The sequence below is a fragment of the Macrotis lagotis genome, chromosome 1 (genome assembly GCF_037893015.1).
Source record: "Macrotis lagotis isolate mMagLag1 chromosome 1, bilby.v1.9.chrom.fasta, whole genome shotgun sequence".
Taxonomy (NCBI): domain Eukaryota; kingdom Metazoa; phylum Chordata; class Mammalia; order Peramelemorphia; family Peramelidae; genus Macrotis; species Macrotis lagotis.
The window spans coordinates 591,348,436-591,369,540 of NC_133658.1; the positions used below are offsets into that span (position 1 = coordinate 591,348,436).

General features: G+C 36.3%; 1 protein-coding gene across 1 annotated transcript in view; it reads right to left on the minus strand.

The window, feature by feature from the left end:
* The window catches only part of COPB2 (COPI coat complex subunit beta 2), a 51,817-nt gene extending 30,952 nt beyond the window's left edge, over positions 1-20,865 (minus strand). The window contains exons 1-5 of the mRNA XM_074214883.1: positions 20,763-20,865; positions 12,153-12,290; positions 8,510-8,596; positions 8,162-8,288; positions 6,991-7,139 (exon numbers count right to left, since the gene is read on the minus strand). Coding sequence (XP_074070984.1) covers positions 6,991-7,139; positions 8,162-8,288; positions 8,510-8,596; positions 12,153-12,290; positions 20,763-20,765 — 504 coding nt within the window. The 5' untranslated portion in view covers positions 20,766-20,865. The remainder of the gene's footprint in view (positions 1-6,990; positions 7,140-8,161; positions 8,289-8,509; positions 8,597-12,152; positions 12,291-20,762) is intronic.
* Positions 20,866-21,105: the final 240 nt, after the last annotated feature.

Here is a 21,105-nt window from a genome sequence, read left to right on the forward strand (position 1 = left end):
ACAGAGGGAAAAGTGTATCAGAGAAAAAAGCAATAAAAAAATAGCAGAGTTATACGTCTGTAGGGAAGCTTAAACTTAGAAACATCCAAAGGAAATTTAAAATGAATCATAAAGAAGTGGCAGAGTAGGACAGAAAATTTTAGGCTCTACAAATTTCCTCCACAAACAGAACCATTGCCTCAGAATGAATGTAGAGAAGCAAAAATAGAGCAGTAAAGCAATTGTTCTAAGATTACATCAATAATAAAAGGAAAAAAAAATTATAATTATATCAATAGATGCAGAAAAAAACTTTTGATACAATACTCATACTAACTTAAGTATAGGGATAGGTGGATTTTCCTTAAATTTTTATATAAATCAATTAACCTACAATCATCAGCAAGCATTATTTTGTAATGGGGATATGCTAGAAGCCTACCCAGAAAGATCAGGTGATCCCTGAATAAGGAAGAACAAGAAACAAGAATGTTCAATGCCAACAATATTACTATTATATCGGAAATCCTAAGCAACAGCAATAAAAGAAGAAAAAAAAAAGAAATAGAAGGCTTCAGAATAGGGAATGAGGTAATAAAACTAACTCTTTTTGCAGACTATTTAATGACATACTTGTAAAATCCCAAAGACTTAATGAAATAATTGAAACAATTGATAATTTTAGCAAAATAGCAGGTCATAAAGTAAATCCCCTTAAATCATCAGCATTTCTGTCACAAAATCCTTCAAGAAGAGATGGTAAGAGATACAACATTTAAAAATAACTCCAGACAGCATACACTATCTGGGAGTATACCTGCCAAAACAAACCCAAGAACTATATAAATAAAATTATAAACAATTTGTTATACAAATAAAATCAGATTTAAATAATCAGAGAAATGTTCATTGGCATGGGTAGGTAGGACCAATATAATAAAATGACAATTTTACCTAAACTAATTTAAATATTCAATGCGACCTCAATTAAATGAACATAAAATTATTTTGCTTAAAGTAGTTACTTATTAATTAGATTTAATAGTACCATATCTTAAACTATAAAACTGTAATTATCAAAACTATCTAGAACTGGTTACAAAATAAAAAGACCTTTCAGTAGAACAGAAGACATAGAATTTACAGAGGAAAATGACTGTAATCATCTTGTGTTTGACAAGTGTAAAAACTTAAGTTTTAGGGGATAAGAATTCATTATAGTAAAAATTGTTGGGGAAGTTGGAAAGCAGTATGGTATAGACCATTTACCAAGGTGATACTTGTCCTTCATTCTCAAAGAAGACCATGACGTTAGGGAGATGATGATGCCATGACAAGCACATGAATTGGATTTGAGTGAGGAGGTGTGCTATATTTACCAAGATAATATCAAAATGGATACATGATCTAGGTATAAAGAAATATTACATGTACATTTGAAGAAAAAATAGAGTATATTGCCTATCAGACTGGTGGACAGGTAAGTAATTTATGAATAAATGAGATAAAGAGCAGTGTAAAGTGTAAAATTTTGATTACATTAAATTATTTGTACAAATAAAAGAAATGTAGTCAAGATCAGAAAACAGAAAATTTGGGAAAAAAATTTTAGACAGTTTCTCAAATAAAGGTCTCATATCTCAAATATATAAAGAACTTTATCAAATCTATAAGAATATGAGTCATTCCCCAAATGATAAATGACCAAAAGATATGAACAGGCAGTTTTCCACTTAAGAATTCAAAGTCTATAATCATAAGAAAATAATGCTCTAAATCTTTAATGATTATGGAAATACAAATTAAAATAACCTTGAGATGTCATTTTATACCTATCAGATAGGCTAAAATTACTGATAAGGAAAGCAACAAATGATTTAGGGGATATGGAAAAAAGTAGGACACTAACTTCTGGTCAAACTGTAAACTGATCCAACCACTTTGGTGCGCAATATGGAATAATGATCAAGGAGTTATTAAACTATTTCTTTTAACCCAGCAATATCACTATTAGGTCTGCTTCCAAAGATGATAAGGGAAAAATAAAAAGACCTCTATGGTCTAAAATATAGACTATAATTTTGTGGTGGTAAAGAATTGGAAATTGTGATGATGCCCATCAATTAAGGAATGGCTGAACAAGGTTTATGATTGTGATGGAATATTATAGGAAATGGTGAGCTCAAAAAGCTTAAAAAAACCTTGGAGAGACTTGCACAAAATAATGAAAAAAAGAACTGAGCACAACCAAGAGAACATTATATACCATAATAGCAATATTATTTTTTTTGTGGCAAGGCAATGGAGTTAAGTGATTTGCCCAAGGTCACACAGCTAGGCAATTATTAAGTGTCTGAGGTCACACTTGAACTCAGGTACACCTGACTAATGGCAATTATGAGTGGAAAGAAAAAAAATAAAATTATATGATAATGAAATAGTAAATTGTACATAATGGATTATAAGTAATTATTTTTCTTATTTTACTATGTTATGGAAATGCTTATTTAATTTCAGAATAAAAAAAGTAGGTGCAAAATTGAGTAGGAGTAGGGAGGGAGGGAGGTTACATATTATATTGATAAATAAAGTTGTGCCACATGTTTATATCAAAGTTAAATAAGATATCCATATCTACTTACCTTTCCCAGAGCCACTACTAGATCTAATATTTCTTTAAAAGATACACTGTAGGGAGCCAAGATGGTGACAAGAAAGGATTGTGTCTTAGGCGCTCTCTCATAAAACTCATAAGCTAAGGACTCTAACTAAATTTTCAAGAGACAGAACCCAATGAGGCAGTTCTCCTACTCAAGGTAACCTGGAAAAGAGCAGAAAGGCTCTGCTCCCCGGGGTTGAAGGGGCGGCCTACCAGAGTGAAAGAACTTCAGCCTCCTGGAGGCAGCCCCAGGGAGCTGGGAGCTGAGGCTCACAGCGGCTACGCCCCGGGGAGCACCAGGCACAAAGTGGGGGAACAGCGGGGGACCTCTGCCAGAGCGAGCACAAGGAGCCCACCCTTCAGGGCACGCAGCAAGCAGCCCAGATCCAGGAACAGAAGCAGGGGGAGCCAGTAAGCAGGAGCCCCCAGGGCATGAGCCCATTGAAGCTAGGGAGGGGAGTGAAGAGAGAGAGACTGCAGAGCTCTGTCCTCTGCCCCTGGAAGAGGACTCTGAGGCTCTGACCACATTCAGATCCTGATCCCAGTCTAGGCCCCCCCATAGAACAGCAGCTGCCTCACCACCTCAGCCCCGTGGCAGAGGGGGGAGCATATGGTCATTCACAGACTAAGAGGGAGGACAGAGCCTCACACACTGAGACCCTTGTGGGAGTGTCCCAAAAGCTCAGGAAGCACCCCAAAAAAAGGCTTAGGCTGGGAAAATGAGCAAGCAGAGAAAAAAACAGGAACACTATTGAGAAATATTTTGCATATGAGCCCAAGAAGGATCAAAACACTCAGTCTGAAGATGAGGAAGCACAAGCTCCTGCATCTAAAGACTCCAACAAAAACAGAAATTGGGCTCAGGCTATGACAGAGCTCAAAAAAGACTTTGAAAATCAAAGGAGGGAGTTAGAAGAAAAACTGGGAAAAGAAATGAGAGAGATGCAGGAAAAAACATGAAAATGAAGTCAGCAGCTTAGTCAAGGAAATCCAAAAAAATGCTGAAGAAAACAGCATGCTAAAAACCAGCTTAGGTCAAATGGATAAACCAGTTCAAAAAAGTTATTGAGGAGAAGAATGCTTTAAAAAGCAAAATTGGCCAGATGGAAAAAGAGATAAGAAAACTCTCTGAGGAGAACAAATCCTTCAGACAAAGAAAAGAATTCAGGGAGATTGATGAATTTAGCAGAAATCAGGAATCATACTTCAAAACCAAAAAAAAATGAAAAATTAGAAGAAAATGTGAAATATCTCATTGAAAAAACAACTGATATGGAAAACAGACTTAGGAAAGATAATTTGAAAATTATTGGAATACCTGAAAGTCATGATCAGGAAAAGAGCCTTGACATCATTTTCAAAGAATTACTACAGGAAAATTGCCCTGATATTCTAGAAGAAGAGGGCAAAATAGAAATGGAGAGAACCCACAGATTCCCCCCCCCCCCCCCAGAGAAAGAGATCCCAAAAAACCAACCCCTAGGAATATTATAGCCAAATTCCAGAACTCCCAAGTCAAAGAGAAAATATTACAAGCAGCCAGAAGGACACAGTTCAAATACCATGGAGCTGCAGTCAGGATCACACAGGACTTAGCATCAACTACATTAAAAGCTCGTAGGGCTTGGAATATAATATGCCAGAAGGCAAAAGAGCTTAAAATGCAACCGAGAATCAACTACCCAGCAAAACTAAATGTCCTCTTCGAGGGAAAAAGATGTACTTTCAATGAACAAGGGGAATTTCAAATGTTCCTGTTAGAATGCCAGAGCTTAATAGAAGGTTCAGGTGAAGCATAGAGAGTGGAGAAGGGGAAAATAGGAGGGACTTAATGATGATGAACTGCATGCATTCCTGCATAGAAAAATAATACTGATAATACTGATATGAACCTTCTCAGTTAATAAAGCAGGTAGAGGGAGCTTTTATAGTTGAAGCACAGGAGAATGCTGAATTCGAAATAAAATATGGAGTAAAAATGGAGTCAAAAGAAAAAAAGGGAAAAGTAATGGAAGAAAGAAAAAGGAGAGGGGGAATAGGCCAAGATATTTCATATAATAAGATTTTTCTTTATTACAATGGACTACTGCAATGATATGGAAGGGGGGAAGGCAAGAAGGAATGAGGGAAACTTCACTCTCAATCAGAGGTGGTTAGGAGAGGAAACAGCAGATATACTCAATGGGGTATAGACATCTGGAGTAAGAAGGAGAGAGGGGGAACAGTGGGAAGGGGGGTAATGTGAGTGATGAAGGAGAGGATGGACCATGGGGGTAGAGTGGTCAAATATAACACATTTTCTTTTTTACTTCTTGCAAGGGGCTGGGATTGGATGGCCTGCCCAGGACCATAGGGCCAGGTGGATGCTGGGCCTAAGGGGTAGTATGGGGGCTCAGGGCTTCTTGCACCACCCCAGGACCAGGGAATCTGTCTGCTGCGCCACTCAGCAACCCTACAGCACAGACAGAGTGAAAGGAGAGAGAAAATATAGTACATGAAAGTGGAGAAATATGAAAGGAGGGAGTTGCGATCAGCAATGGCAACGGTGGAAAAATATGGATGTAACTTTTGCCATGGACTTATCATAAAGAATGGGATCCACCCACAACAGAGTTGTTGGTGTTGGAAGAAAGACTCAAGCACATTTTTTATTATTTTTACTTTGGGGGGAGTGCAGGGCAAATGGGGCTGGGTGGCCTGCCTGGGGCCACATAGCAGGGTGATCGTTGGGTGTCTGAGGCCAGATTTGGACCCAGGTGCTCCTGGCTCAAGGGCCAATGCTCTGTCCACCACCCAACCACCCCTACTATTATTATTATTTTATTTTATTTTGGGTCTTTTTTTTTTGGTGATCTTTGAAGGGCAGTGGGGTTCGGGTGGCTTGCATGTCACACAGCTGGGTGATTGTTGGGTGTAAGGGGCTGGATGTGGGCTCAGGTGCTCATGGCTCCAGGGCTGGTGCTCCGTCTATTGCACCACCTGGCCATACCTACAATTATTACTATTTTTTTATTTTAATTTTTTTCTCTCCCCTTTATCGCTCAAGCAAGTCTATATTTATGGGGGAGGGGGTATTTCATTTACTCTTAAACAAGAATATTTTATTAATGTAAAAAAAATTACTTGTATAAAATGAGAATAAACATTAAATAAAAAAATACTCTTAAAAAAAGATACATTGTAAATCTTACCTAAGTGAATTTATGTGGTTCCTCTTAAAGGAAAAAAAGGTATTTCTTAATAACTTCAAAGGGGATTAAGGAAACAAATATTAACAAAGAGAATCAGAAGGATCCAATCAACAGATATTTGCGAAAGGCCCAGAGGACACAAAAATGTATCAACAATTTAAAATGCGTGGCCACACTATACAGAAGGACAGAATGATAAAGTACAGAGCTGAAGCTTGAATATTTCAAGTTTTTGCCATAGAGAAGGAAAAATAATTGAGGTTTGGCGAATGAGAGGGGAAAATCAGAACACCAAGCTCAAAAGGAACTTTATAAAATAAAGATATGTAATCAAACCCTCTCACTTTACAGATTTTAAAAAAAGATATATTCCATATAGTTAAGTGACTTAGTCAAGGTTACATAGCATTAATTAGAAGATTGGATTTGATCCTAAGTTTAAATGTTTTGAGTGTTCTTTCCACTAGATAAGAACTCAAATGGAAGTAAGGATAAAACCCTGATAGACCCTAATAATAGATTAAAAAGTGATCAAGACAATAACTAAGTTATTTGAAAGATAAGAGGCAAACAATAATCAGTGTTAGAAACATGAGTTTTAATTTGTATGTTAAATTTAAGAAATTTAAGAAAGGGCATCTAGATTTTAAAAAATAAAGATATTAGGATATATAGCAGAAAACAGTGATGAAGATGCTAAAAAAGTAGACAAGACAGGGAACGAGTAATCTAGAAAAAAATTCTGACATTTGTAAAAGTTTGCTAAGATGTTTTACATGATTATACATGTATAACATTCTATATCTGATTGCTTACCATCAGGGAGGAGGAAAGGATAGAATTTAGAATTCAAAATTAAAAAAAACAAATATTAAAAAATTGTTTTAGCATATAATTGAGGGAAAATAGTATATATTGAAGTTTACTAACAACTAAAAAACAATATACCAGAATATCTTAACTTTCAGTTATGATCCTACATTAGGTTTTATGGATCATTTTTTTTAAAAACAGAAATTACATCTGATTCAAATTAAGAGGACACATTGACTTCAAAATGAGCTTCTGAGAACTTTTAAAATATCAATTAACCTCTGTGGTAATGGTTAAACATCTAAAATTCAATAAGAACCATAATCAACAAAAATACATCTACTGTACCTTGATAGTTCGATCCAATGAGGCACTGGCAAACTGATTATTGTCCTTCGGGTTTATGACAATCTGCATAACATAGTGAGTATGTCCTTCAAACACCTGAGAGCAAGACCATTTTTTATCCCAATCCCACAATTTAATGAGCATATCATCTAGTCAAAAAAAAGAAAAAGAAAAGAAAAAAGAAAAAATCTCAAGTTACTAGGTTATTGACAAAAGTCCTTTAAAAACTTATTACTGGGGGCGGCTAGGTGGCACAGTGGATAGAGCACTGGTCCTGGAGTCAGGAGTACCTGAGTTCAAATCCGGCCTCAGACACTGAATAATTGCCTAGCTGTGTGGCTTTGTGCAAGCCACTTAACCCCAGTTCTTTGCCAAAAAAAACAAACAAGAAAACAACTTATTACTGAATGATCCTAAAAATGGAAGAAAAATGCAAACTATTATTTTCAAAAGAATAAAAATAAAATTAGTGACTAATGTTTTAAAGTACATGTAAATTATATATCATAATGCAAGTATAAGAATTTTCTGAGAAAAATCAGAGAAATACCCAATTGGTTTGAAAAAAAGTCATAACTAAGAGAAATAAATATGATTGGAGGCTAAAGCTCAGTGGCTCAGTGTAATTGGCTAGAAGCTATCACTTGCTCTGCAGAGATCTAAAATGGCAATTATGATGACAAAGATATTGTTATCAAAGTATGAAAGAACTAATCATTAATGCCTACATCTTGATTTTAATTTTTAAATGTTTTAAATATCCATAACCAATCTAATGAATTCATTTTACAACTGGCCTCTAAAAGACTCACTTTTTTGTACATAATGTTAATAAGCAAAGCTAGTTTAACTATAAAAGCAAAATTGACTGGAAAGTGGAAATCTGCCAAGACTTTATTCATCAGCATGTAAATGAGCTTTCTGTTTGGCAGATGTCTGAACAATCAGACCTCCAGGTCCTTCATATCTCAGCTTTTACATTTCAAGTCCTAAGCACAGTTGATATTTCATTAAAAACACAAAAGGAGTCAGCAGATTTAAACACTCCATATGCTAGTGGATGTTAGAAATATCAATTGGAACAGCAGTAAAAGAACAGGGTTACTTAGTAAATGGAAAATGAATAACCTTGAGAGTTTGGGATGATAAAATGGAACATTAAATGTCTTACCACTGCTGGTTAAAATGAAAGGCTGAGTTGGATGGACAGCAATACAACGAATATAGTCTGAATGTGCTTCAAACATATGAACTCTCTCCAAAGTGTTATAATTGAAGACTCTAATTTGCATGTCATCCTAGAGAAAAGGGTAACAAAAATTTCCAGTATCACATTTATAAAGTGAACTAAAGTCTTATAATTATAGGTACAAGTAATAAAGTTGAAGCTTCAAAAAATTTCAAGGATTAACAAATAAGATAGGAAAAGAAAATTCTGGAAATTATTTACAGATTTGTCAATCGATTCAGAAAATGATAAAAGGGAAGGAAAGTACTCTCAAAGACTTGGACTACTTACTGCTCCTGTTACTACCCAATTCTTCCTTGCAACAAACTTTGCTGCTCGAACAGGAAGATCACATACTTCAAAAGTCTTCACCAGAGTCTTAAAATTGAAAAAGAATAAAATATGCTTAAGTTATGATAAAATGAAAAATACCACCTGCTCATTTAGAAACAATGAATTTTGTCAATTGTATATTACAATAGACCAAAAATTAAAGAAGTACAAAATCTGTTATTATACATACACACACACACACACACACACACACACACATAATGTATATATGTATGTATTGTGTATAAAGCATTGTATCAATTATCTTTTCTTTCCATGTCTTCTCAAGTATGCTATATCTCATATAGTTTAGACCAGTGGTGTTACATTTAGAAGAGAAGGCAAATAAATAAAAATGAAAAGCCATAGAAGTTAACTGCAATATCATATTAAAGGGGAAAAGTTAATTTTATTTATTCTTCAATACTGGCTACTAATATATAAAATAATATAATTAACATGATGGAATTTTACCCTCTAATTTTAGCTATAAATTAAAGAAAACATAAAATCTGTCACCGTTTGCTTTATTTAATAATTAAAACCATTGAATCAAAAAACATAGTAAATACCCCAATCTATAAAGATGTGTTCCATGTACTAGATGACATTTAACTAAAATTTTAGATATTTTAAATATTTAAATATTATTTTAACTGATTAAAATGAGTTCCAATTTTATGGATTAAACAAGAATTTTAAAATTTGCCCACAAAGACAATTTGCTTACAACTACAAAATCTATTTTCAGATGAGCACACCACTTTTTAAAAATGTCTAGTAAAACAGGGAGATAAATGCTAATTAAAGGTTTAAATGTGTCTAACAATTAGTTCTTTAAGCATATTTGTGTAAACTCTTTAAAGTCAAATTAATAATCTTGGCCAGAAGGAATCAAGACCTGGTTGCCATTCCTATTCCCACAGCTCTTTCTGCAAGATTCCTGCAGAAGAAATGTGTTGAGAATAGTAATGATTTGATATCTGAAAGAGTTCCCTAACATAAAAAAAACTTTCAACTATTTTAATATTAACATGACATGCCTAGTGTAGTTTTTCCACTGTCATTTGCTCCAGAGAATTAAAGTAACAGGGCAACTAGGTGGCACATGGGTCAAGCACCAGGTCTGGAGTCAGGAAGACCTGAGTTCAAATGCAGTCCCACATACTCAGCTATGTGATCCTGGTCAAGTCACTTAATTTTATCTTCCTCAGTTTCTTCATCTGTAAAATAAACTTGAGAAGGAAATATCCAATATCCAATATACTTGCCTAGAAAACCCCAAATGAGGTCACCAAGAGAGTTCGATGCTACTGTAAAGACTTGAACAACAAATGAAAACAACTCATCTAGATTCTACTTTGTAGAAATAGATATGGGAAAGCAAACACCTAGAAAATAAACAACCTTATACCTAAGAATTTTTCCTTTTCAAAGTTTATGGGTAAATATTTTCATAAATGTATTATTCCTGAATAATCTCTATTTTTATCAGTCTAATACATAAAACACGAATGTATGGATGAAATAATTAAGTATTCAGGTTAAGAAGCTTATAGATAACTTTCTAAAATATTCTCTGACATATTTTTTCAGTTGGGTTCTATTATCCATTGCAATGGAAGAATGCAACAATAGGTAAATTTTTCTTAACAAAACACATCTATTACATATCTTTCTCAAGCAACAGGACAGGAATAACTGGATTTAATGAGTTTCCTATAAAAGAGGTGTCAAACTTGCTTGTAAAACTCCCAAATCATTGGGAAATGTTTAGCAAAACAAACAAAATTATAAAAAAAAGATAATTTTAATTTGTGGTTTTCTCAGTCAGTAAGTAGTCAGTTGAGGTCCAGTTCTATTTGAAAGTGACACTACTGCTCTGTAATACCAGTTCTATAATATTTTGGATTCCTGACCAAGAGATTCACATCAAAGAATAGTTTGTGTGAAAACGATAAACTCTATTTAATGAAAGCTCCCATACAAGTGTGTAAGTTCTTAAGTTTTCAAACTATGACAATTCACAAAGCAACTCGTTTCCCTTCACAACTTTCCAACATCTAGAAGCACTCTTTACCAAAAATCAGTCATAAATCTCAAATTTTAAGCAACAGAAAAAATTCCATTAAGACATTATATGGCATTAAATATAATTATAGTAGATTATAGGAGTACTGGTCCTCTCAGATGTCAATGCTTTAGAAAAAAGCAAAATATTCTTTTAAGTAGCTCTGCAAAAAAAAGTTTACTTTTCCTCAGTCAAATTAACAAGAACCATGATGCAATTCTCCTTTGTAATTGTATTCTTTTATTAAGAAAAATTGGATTCATTGTGTCAATCTGGATATCCTTTGAAAATCATTAAAACTGGATTCTACATGTAGTTAACAAGGTAGAAATTGTTGACAAAAATTTTGCAAAGAATAGGAGTAAGAATGATAAATGTGTTTTCCTCAATCTTACTTTTGAAGTCCTTTGCCTACAAATACTAAAACTCAAACTATTCTCTCTCAAATCTTCTTTTAGCAGAAAGCAACAGAAAGTTCATAAGAGATGTAAACACAATTTCTGAGAAGACACACAAAAAGAATTTTTGCTAAGAATAGATTGGTTATGCTGAATAGAAGATACTATAGAGCAAATATATTCAAACTTGCTATCTCTATTAAGGTCATTCTGTCTAAAGGTTCGTCATATAAGGATATGGAGAAATAAGAAAATCCTTTATAGAATTTAGAACCATAACATGAAATAGAGCAGAAGAAAAAAAATCAAAACAACCACTTTGTGAGACATTAAAAGGGATACAAGGAAAATGGTTTTAAAAAGTCTTCTGGTAAGGATGATGGAGTAGGAAGTTAATTAAAAATAGAAATAAGTCAATCAACCAATACAGAACAATCAAAGAGATAGTAAATATTTAAAAGGTTCTCTGTATGATAGAGAAAGGATACCCCTGCCCCCAAGGAAATTACAAAAAACAGAAAAGTAGACAAAAACATATAAATGATAACAGCAAACAATGTAAGATATAATTAAATTCCAAATTGTGGAACAAATATATGAGTCCCACAAGAATTAAATAGAAGTTTATATTAACAGGCAATAGGGGAAACTATTGGAATCAAATGAGTAGATGGTGAAAAATTCAGTTTTCATTGTACTGAATTGGAGCTGCTTTAGGGAAATATAATTTGAAATATCCAGGAAGTTGAAATATGCCACTAATACTCAAGAAAGATTACAATTAAGTTTAGATAAAGTAATGTGATAGTCACCTTCATTCCAGGCATGTAATCTACTATGATAATAATGTTTATCTGATCAAGAACTGATTATACCTGCTCTACATCCTATATGTTCTGTTAAAGGATCCGAAAAATTTTACAACATCTAAGTTAGTAAAATTAATTTTTAAGATGGTCAGAAATTTTTCTTAAATAAGACATCGTGTGTACACACACACACACACACACCCCAGACACACCTTTTAACAGCTTTGATGAATTCATTGTAAGAATCTAGTGATATAACTTTTCACTTTTACACTGAGCACATCATATTTTATTTCTACTAACAGCTCTAAAAATATCCTTACCTGTGTTTCATGATTCCAAACACAGACACTGCCATTGTATAGACTAGCCAACATCCATGGCTCTGTAGGATGTAAATCAACACTCTTGACTCGATCAGATCGAGCAGTTAGCTTCCTCTTGATATCAAGTCTAAGAGGCTAAAGGGAAATAAAAAATATTAAATTAAGTGAAAAATGCAATCACATTTTTGAGAAGTTTCCCACCTTAATTAAAACTCTAGTTTATTCCAGTTAGTATAAGATTTTCTTCTTCTCTCCATCAAAATTCAGAAAAATTTTCCTGTTTAATATTCCTATTTCCTCTTGTGCCATAGAAAACACAAGTGTATAGAAATGTTTACAGTCAAAACGTAAGTCTAACCACTACTTCATGTAATATAATTTGTTTTGACAAAAAATTCCAACTGTCATTTAAAGAGTACAAAAATTATTAAATAATTACACATAAATGAAATATATGAATAAATAATAGATTTTGTACATATATGTATAATATATATATACATAAATTAGATTATGAAAGCCTTATATGTCCAAAAAATAGAATTGCTTTGACAAAATTGATAAGTAAAGATTAAACAATTTAAAGTGATGAAGATAAAGTTATAAGAGACAGATGTAATATACAATCAACAAAGGTTTCTGGAGTTTACATGAAAATGATAATATTTTATGACTATGGTACTTTTTAGTCTAAAGCTTATATTACATGTCCAGCTTCAAACATGGGTCTAAAAATTCATCTGGAAAATCAGTTCATATTCCATATCTATCAAATCCTTAGTTTTTTCACGGTCTAACATTAATGACAAACAAGACTTATGAGTCATTTTAGTTCTTTTAAGTTCTTTTGTTCTTAAGAACCTGAAAGAAACGTTTAAGTTCAAAGAAATCCATTTGTACAGAAATCCATTTTATTATATCTTTAATATCTATGGAAGTCCTTAGAGAAAAACCTTTTTTACATATTTCTCAATTTGTCAGTTTATTTATTAGGTTCTTCCTAAGTGCAATGTGCTAAGCAATGGAGGAGATAACCAGAGTTAAATACAGTCCCTGTCCTTAGGAAACTTGCAATTTATTAGGTGGATATAACACATACAGAAATAACTTTAACATAAAATAATAAAAACTGAAGAACAGATGTAAACAAAAATACCATGAGAGGTCTAAGGAGGAAACAGCTCATTATAGACTATAAAAATCAAGGGAGGTCTCAGGACAGAAGGGCTATTTTGACTGATCGTTTAAGAATGGGGAAACCAACCAACAAAAAAAGAACATTTCAGGAAAAAGAACAACATGAGCAAAGTCATGGGGACAGGAAAATGCAGGACATATAGCAGGTGAACAGCTCAATTCAAATGAATTAGGGATAACATAACAGAGAGGGAGCAGTATGGCAAGAGTTGCTTTATTTTGATTTTCCAAACATCTGTTGGCATGATTTCTCTGCCAAAAGCAGAACAGCTAATTCTTGGTTTGCTTTAATAAATACATTCTTCACGGTGGGGGGGGGGGGGGGGGGGGAGGATACAACAGTGGCAACTGCTATTCTGAACCTGATCCTGAACAAAAAAAGGAAAAAACAATGCTGAAATAGATGTAATGAAAATCTTGGGGAAAGGAAGAGATCACTCTATCTGAAAATGAGAGAAAATATGATGGACTGAATGTTGGACTTGAAAGTAGAAGACATGGTTTTTTAAAAATTCCACCTCTGATTCGTACAAATCATTTAAAGGACATAGCCTCAATTTTTTCATCTATAAAGTGGGGATAATAGTAACTGTAGTATTTACCTTACAAAGTTATTATGAGTATCAAATTCGATTATGTAAAGTAATTTGTAAACCTTAAAAGAACTTTGTTTTTTTTTATTACTATTAATATTACTATAAAACTTCAGTTAATTTCATTCAGACTAATATTCTAAGCTGGTTAAAGAGCCCTCTGGATACCAATATATCATCCAATGTGGATTAGCTATACATTTCCATTTTTGATAAAAAAAGAGAAATATGTCACCTTTAGTTACCTTATCCAAGTCATTAATAAACTATTAAATATCACAGGGACAAGTTTAAGATCCTTGGGGGTCTCTACTAGAAACCACTAAGTCAACCCTGAACCATTAATTACTACTCTTTGAGTTTAGTCATTCAACTAGTTCTGAATCCACTTTGATTGGCTCTAATAAAGTCAACCACATCTGCCTTTCCCACAAGGACAGCATGAGATACTTAGGCAAATAATTTGCTGAATCCTATGAAAACTATATCAAAACAGCATTTGGTTAATGTACCACAGTAGCAAAATTAATCCTGTCAAAAAAGCCAATAGCATTACTTTGGCACAACCTATTTTTGATCAAGCTATTCCAGAACAAAATTCTTTCCCAGATTTTTATTATACCTTTTGATAAAATTGCCAACAATCAAAATCAGGCTATAGTATATAGACTGTTTTGAAAAGCTGGAATGACATTTTTTGCCCTTTTTTCAATTTTCTACTATGCTAAAAATTCCTAACAATACTCCAATAATTGCAATCACTATTACAGCAATACTGGCATATAGTTTGGAGGAGAGCAAACAGCATAGTTAAAGGTTTTTGATCATGCTATTTAAGAAGTGGTTAAATAACTGATATTTAACCTAGGATAAGTAGAATTAGTAACATGATAACTATCTTCAAGAATGGGGAGCGGGGTCAGAGGGAAGAGGAATTAAAATTTTTTTCTTTTTTGGCCCAAAAGGTCAGAACTGTAAGTTCTGATAAGAAGTTATATAGAGGTAGACATATGTCTAAGAAAAAGTAAAGGACATAGGATGATTTGGGAAGTAAAGGACATAGGATGATTTGGGAAGTAAAGGGTTACTTTTCACTAGAGGCCCTTAAGCCATCTAAAACTCCTTTCTTTTCACTTTAAAACTTCCATTGCCATATACTCTTTTTTTTATAAGTTTTTACAAAGCAATGGGGTTAAGTGACTTGCCCAAGGTCACACAGAACTAGGCAATTATTAAGTGTCTGAGACCAGATTTGAACTCAGGTCCTCCTGACTCCAGGGCTGGTAGTTTCATCCACAGCACCACCTAGCTGCCCCTGCCATATACTTTTTTTTTGTTTAGGTTTTTTTTTTTGCAAGGCAATGGGGTTAAGTGGCTTGCCCAAGGCCTGACATTTGGGTAATTAATAAGTGTCTGAGGCCGGATCTGAATTCAGGTACTCCTGACTCCAGGGTCAGTGCTCTATCTACTGCACCACCTAGCTGCCCCCCATATACTCTTTAATGTCTTCGGTTTTTCCTATTATCTTCACTTGCCTCTTCTACTTTTTAGTACTTCTGTTTTCTTGATTCCAGTTTCCCCCAGCAATTCCCCCCAGGTGATTTCTTTCCTTCTACCTACAAACAAGTTAATTTCCCCCTATTCTAATAAAATATCTTTACATAGCTACTCTACTGAGCTACATTCTGGTTTTAAATATTCTTACTGTCAGGGAGGAGCCAAGATGGTGGCAGGAGAAGAGCCTCTCTTAGGTGCTCTCTCTAAAATATTTCAAAGACCTTAAAATTATGACTCTAAATTTTTGAGAGACAGAACCCACAAAAATATCCAGTGAGGCAATTCTCCAGCCCAGGGTAATCTCGAAAATAGTGGAAAAACTGTTCCATGGGGTTGGAGGGGCAGCAGCATCAGAAAAGTAACTTCAGTCTCCCGAGAACAGCCACAAGGCGCCTGGGAGCTGGGGCTCCCAGTGGCAGAAGCAGTTTCCTGACCTGTACCCCAGGGAGCACCAAGCACAACTTGGAAGATCAGCAGAGAGACCTCTGCCAGATCAAGCACAAAACCCAGGCCTTCAGCATGGTTGTGGCACTCAGTTCGGCCACAGCAGCCCATATCCAGGAAACAGAAGCCTGATTCTCTGGCCCAGCAGGAGCCTCCAGGTAGCTGCGCCCTGAATGCTCAGCCCACCGAATGTAAGGGAGTAGAAGGAGATTGCGGAGGTCTGTCCTCTGTCCCTGGAAGAGGACTCTGTGGCTCTGACCACATTCAGACCCTGGTCGCAGTCTAGGCCCCCCAAAGAGCAGGGCCACCTCACCCCCAGCCCTGTGGCAGAAGGGTGAGCTTATGGTCATTCACAGACCAGGAGAACAGCCAGAGCCTCACACACTGAGGTCTTTGTGGGGGGGGGGGTATCTCAATAATACTCAGAAGCTCAGGAAGCACCCCAAAACCAACACAGGCTAGGGAAATGAGTAAACATAAAAACAAAAGGAACCTGCCCCTAGACAATTACTTTGATCCCATGGAGGACCAAAATACCCAATTCGAAGAAGAGAAAGTCCAAACTTCTGCATCTAAAGACTCCAAGAAATATAGAAGTTGGGCTCAGGCTATAATAGAGCTCAAAATAAGATTTTGAAAATCAAGTAAGGAAGATAGAAGAAAAATTGGGAAAAGAAATGAGAGATGCAACGAAGTCAGCAGCTTAGTCAAGGAGATCCAAAAAAATTCTGAAGAAAATAACATGTTACTGGCTTAAGTCAAATGGATAAAACAGTTCAAAAGTTATTAAATGCTTTAAAAAGTAGAACTGACCAGAGAGAAAAGGAGATAAGAAAGCTCTCTGAGTAAAATAAATCCTTCCAATGTAGAGTGGAGCTAAAAGAAGCTGATGACCTTGCAAGAAATCAAGACACAATAATTCAACACTAAAAGAATGAAAAATTAGAAGAAAATGTGAAATATCTCACTGAAAAAAGAACTGATCTGGAGAACAGATTCAGGAAAGATAAAAAAAACACAACCCCCAGGAATATTACAGCCAAGTTCCAAAATTCCCAAGTCAACGAGAAAATATTACAAGCAGCCAGAAGGACACAATTCAAATATCATGGAGCTGCACACGGGATCACAAAGGACTTAGCAGCAACTACATTAAGGGCTCATAGGGCTTGGAATATAAAATTCTGGAAGGCAAAAGAGCTTGGAATGCAACTGACAACTGAGAATCAACTACCCAGTAAAACTGAACATCCTCTTCCAGGGGAAAAGATGGACTTTCAATGAAACAGGTGAATTTCAAATGTTCCTGTTGAAGCAACCAGAGCTGAACAGAAAGTTTGACCTTCAAGTACAGGACTCAGGTGAAGCATAGAGAGTGGAGAAGGCTAAATTATGAGGGACTTAATGATGAACTGCATATATTCCTGCATAGAAAAATGATACTGATAATAATACTCATATGAACCTTCTCATTTGATAGAGCAGGTAGAAAGAGCTTTTATAGATGTGGCACAGGAGAGAGTGAATTTGAAGATATAATATATTGTAAAAATGAAGTCAATGGGTGAAAGGGAAATGTACTGGGAGTAAGATAAAGGAGAGATAGAACAGGCTAAGATATTTCATATAAAAGGTATTTCATGTAGCTTTTGCAATGGTAGGGAATGGGGGAAGGCGAGGGGGAATGAGGCAGCCTTCATTCTCATCAGAAATGGCTCAGAGAGGAAACAGCATACTCAATAGGGTATAGACACCTAGATGAAAAAAAGGAGAGAAGGGAGACAGGGGGAAGAGGGGGAATGTGGGTGACAGAGGGGAGGGTAGATCATAGGAGGGGATAGTTAGATATAATACATTTTCTTGTTTTACTTTTTGCAAGGTGCTGGGATTGAGTGGTCTGTCCGAGATCACAGGACTGGGTGGTTGCTGGGTCTCTGGGGTGGTTTGTAGGCTTGGGGCCTCTTGGCCCCAGGGCTGGTGCTCTGTCTGCCACTCGGATGCCCCACGGCACATTTTTGAAAAGGGACAGAGTGAAAAAGAGAGACAAAATATAATAGATGGTAGTGGGGAGGAATGGATGGAGGGAATTACAATCAGCAACAACAACTGTGGGAAAAAAGTGGAAGTAACTACTACGATGGACTTATGATAAAGAATTTGATCCACCTGAGACAGAGTTGATATCAGAACACAGACTGAGACACATTTTTTTCTCTTTCTTTTACTTTATTTCTCATGAGGTTTTATATTTTGGGGGGAGAGGGGGTATTATGTTTACTCTTAAACAAGATTATTTTAGAAATGTGTAAATAAAAAATAAAATCTTTCTTAAAAAAATATTCTGTCAAGCTCCTCAAAAGATGTGTTGCTTCTGCCTCTATATCCTCATCACTCTACACTCACTCCCTTGTAATCTGGCCACAACCCCATCATTTAACTCAAACTACTCTTTTGAATGTCATCAAAGATCTATGCTAATGCTCTGTCCTTAAGTTTTCAACCTTCTTGACCTCTTATAATATCTGATGCTGCAGACTAAACATTCATCTTACAATTTTCTGCATCATGAGCATAAGTAACAATTGACTTTCAGTAATTTCTCATTCATTCAATAAATGTGTTAAGCACCTAATATATTTTAGATACAAAGATACAAGGTCAGTTAAGCCAAGGCCATCTCCTCATAGAGTTTACAGTCTAGTAGGTAAGTAAAACACAATCCATTAAAAAGTTTTTTTATGTAAAAACAACTTGTTCTGTGGTTCCCAAGGGAAAGACATTTATCAACTGGGAGGGAAGAGATCAGGGAAAGCTTCACAAAAAAAGTACTAGTAATCTATCTCCACAATCAAAAGGTAACGGTCTCTCTGCAACAGTCAGAAACTGTTTGCATTATGTTTAGATGCTACACTTGAAGAGGAAATTGACCAACTTTACTATATATGGATTAATGAAAAATTGTTCAACTGAGAAACATTTAAAAAGTTATCACGTGATAGAGGAGGTGATTTATTTTATATGACTTTAGAGATCAGAACAAAGACTAGTAGGTAAAATTAAAAAAAAATATGAACCCAACATTACAAAGAAGTTCCTTATGATTATCTAAAACTGAAGTAGACTATCACCTGAAATACTAGATGCCTATCCTTAAAGGTGCTTAGAGAAGTTGAATGATGGTTCCTCACAGTAGGAGATTCAAGTAGAGGATAAGACTAGATAACATTTTTTTTTAGGTTTTTTGCAAGGCAAATGAGGCTAGTGGCTTGCCCAAGGCCACACAGCTAGGTAACTATTAAGTGTCTGAGACCGAATTTGAACCCAGGTACTCCTGACTCCAGGGCCGGTTCTCTATCCACTGTGCCACCTAGCCGCCCCTAGATAACTTTTTATATCCCTTTCAACTCTACAATTCTAGCTCTGATTCTGCTAATGACTGTGTAACTTTGGCCAAATCATTTAACCTTTTGGAGCTCCATCTCCTCATATGAAAGATTAACTTTTTCCTTAGATTGTTTCATTACTAAATTATTCTGTGAATTTATCTTATTTGGGAAAAGAGAAAATAATTAAAGGCACAAATTAAAGGTATAAAGAATTCCTTATATTTTCTTTAAGAGGCAAGAAATGTGCCCTTTTGCGGAAACCCTAAATAGTAACAAATATTTGTAAAGATATTTCTGAGATTGAGAAATGATACTCCAATGTTATCAAAAATGGCAACTTCTACTTTTAGAAATATAAGGAATGGGGGCAGCTAGTTGGCGCAGTGGATAGAGCACCGGCCCTGGAGTCAGGAGGACCTGAGTTCAAATTTGACCTCAGACACTTAACAGTTACCTAGCTGTGTGGCCTTGGGCAAGCCACTTAACCCCACTGCCTTGCAAAAAAAAAAAAGAAAGAAATAAAAGGAATAAATGACGGGAGTTTTTATATACCAATTTTTTTTCAATAGATTTAAAACACTTTAGTAATAATGTATACTTTAATATTTCTAGTTACATGAAAATCTAGATAAAAGGGTTTGGAGACATATTATCAGACTTAATTTGTCTTTTATATACATAAGTATTTTTGATGCTCTTAACTTTCCGTAAACCGTTTATGTGGTATGTAACAGAATCAAGTAATATTTAAAGTAGTATATTCTGCATTTGTATCAGAGACTATGGAGTTGAAAGGTAAACTGAAAATCATCTAAATGAACACTTTTAAGGTACAACTTTCCAATAGTTAACAACCACGGCCGTCACTTTTATCTCCTGGGAAACGAGACTCTCCTCAAAAACCAATATTCACTTTAGAAAGAGGCGTCAAGACATAAAATCCTGCAGTCGGTCTGGTCCTTGTTTTCCTCTAGTTAAGAGCAGCAGCCGGTGACAGCACAATCAGGCTGTACGGATTTGCTGAACGCTTTGCTCCTCGGAACGTCTCCGGGAGCTCAGGGCTGGAGGTTTCATCATTTCTCCAGGCCGGTAAACTGAGTCACGGAGCGGTCACACAGTTGACCCGCGAGGTTCGGCGGCCCACACCCCGGCTCTTCCCTTTGCTGCCCAACCCCCGCCGCGAGGCCGCTCGCTGTCCGCTCCCCGCCCCAGTCCTTCCTTCGGGGATTCCACAGCATCCGGGTCCCGTAACCTCTGCACCCAACCGAGCAGGGAAGGTGGCGGGGCGCCCGAACCGGCCCCTTCCCCTCCCCCCAGCCCATCCCCAGAGGCCCTGAGGAGATCCCGGGGCTGCCCCGGCCTCCGCCCCGGTCCGCCCCGCGCTTCTAGAGGGTTATTTATTTTTTCTTCCCGCAGGGCCACGGTCTCACCATGGCTCCGTCGGCGCGGCCGATGCCGGACTCCCTCGCTCGATGCCGGGTCCCGGGGCCCGCGGGCTCTGGGTCGACGCTGGCGCTGGCAGAACACTGACCGAGCGACTGACGTGGAGCTTCCGGGAGCCCGATTCTCGCGAGCTCTGGAGTCTCAGCCGGCGAACGCCCGGACAAACCTCGCGAGAGCTTCCACCGCTCCCCGGAGCAGAGTTCATCTCCCCCCCGCCCACGTACCTCACTTCCGCCGTTGCCTTGGCAACGGTAAAGGAACAGAGACTCTACGTCCGGTCCTTCCTTCTTCACTCTGCCCCGGTCCAGAAACGCGGGTCACCCGCTTGAT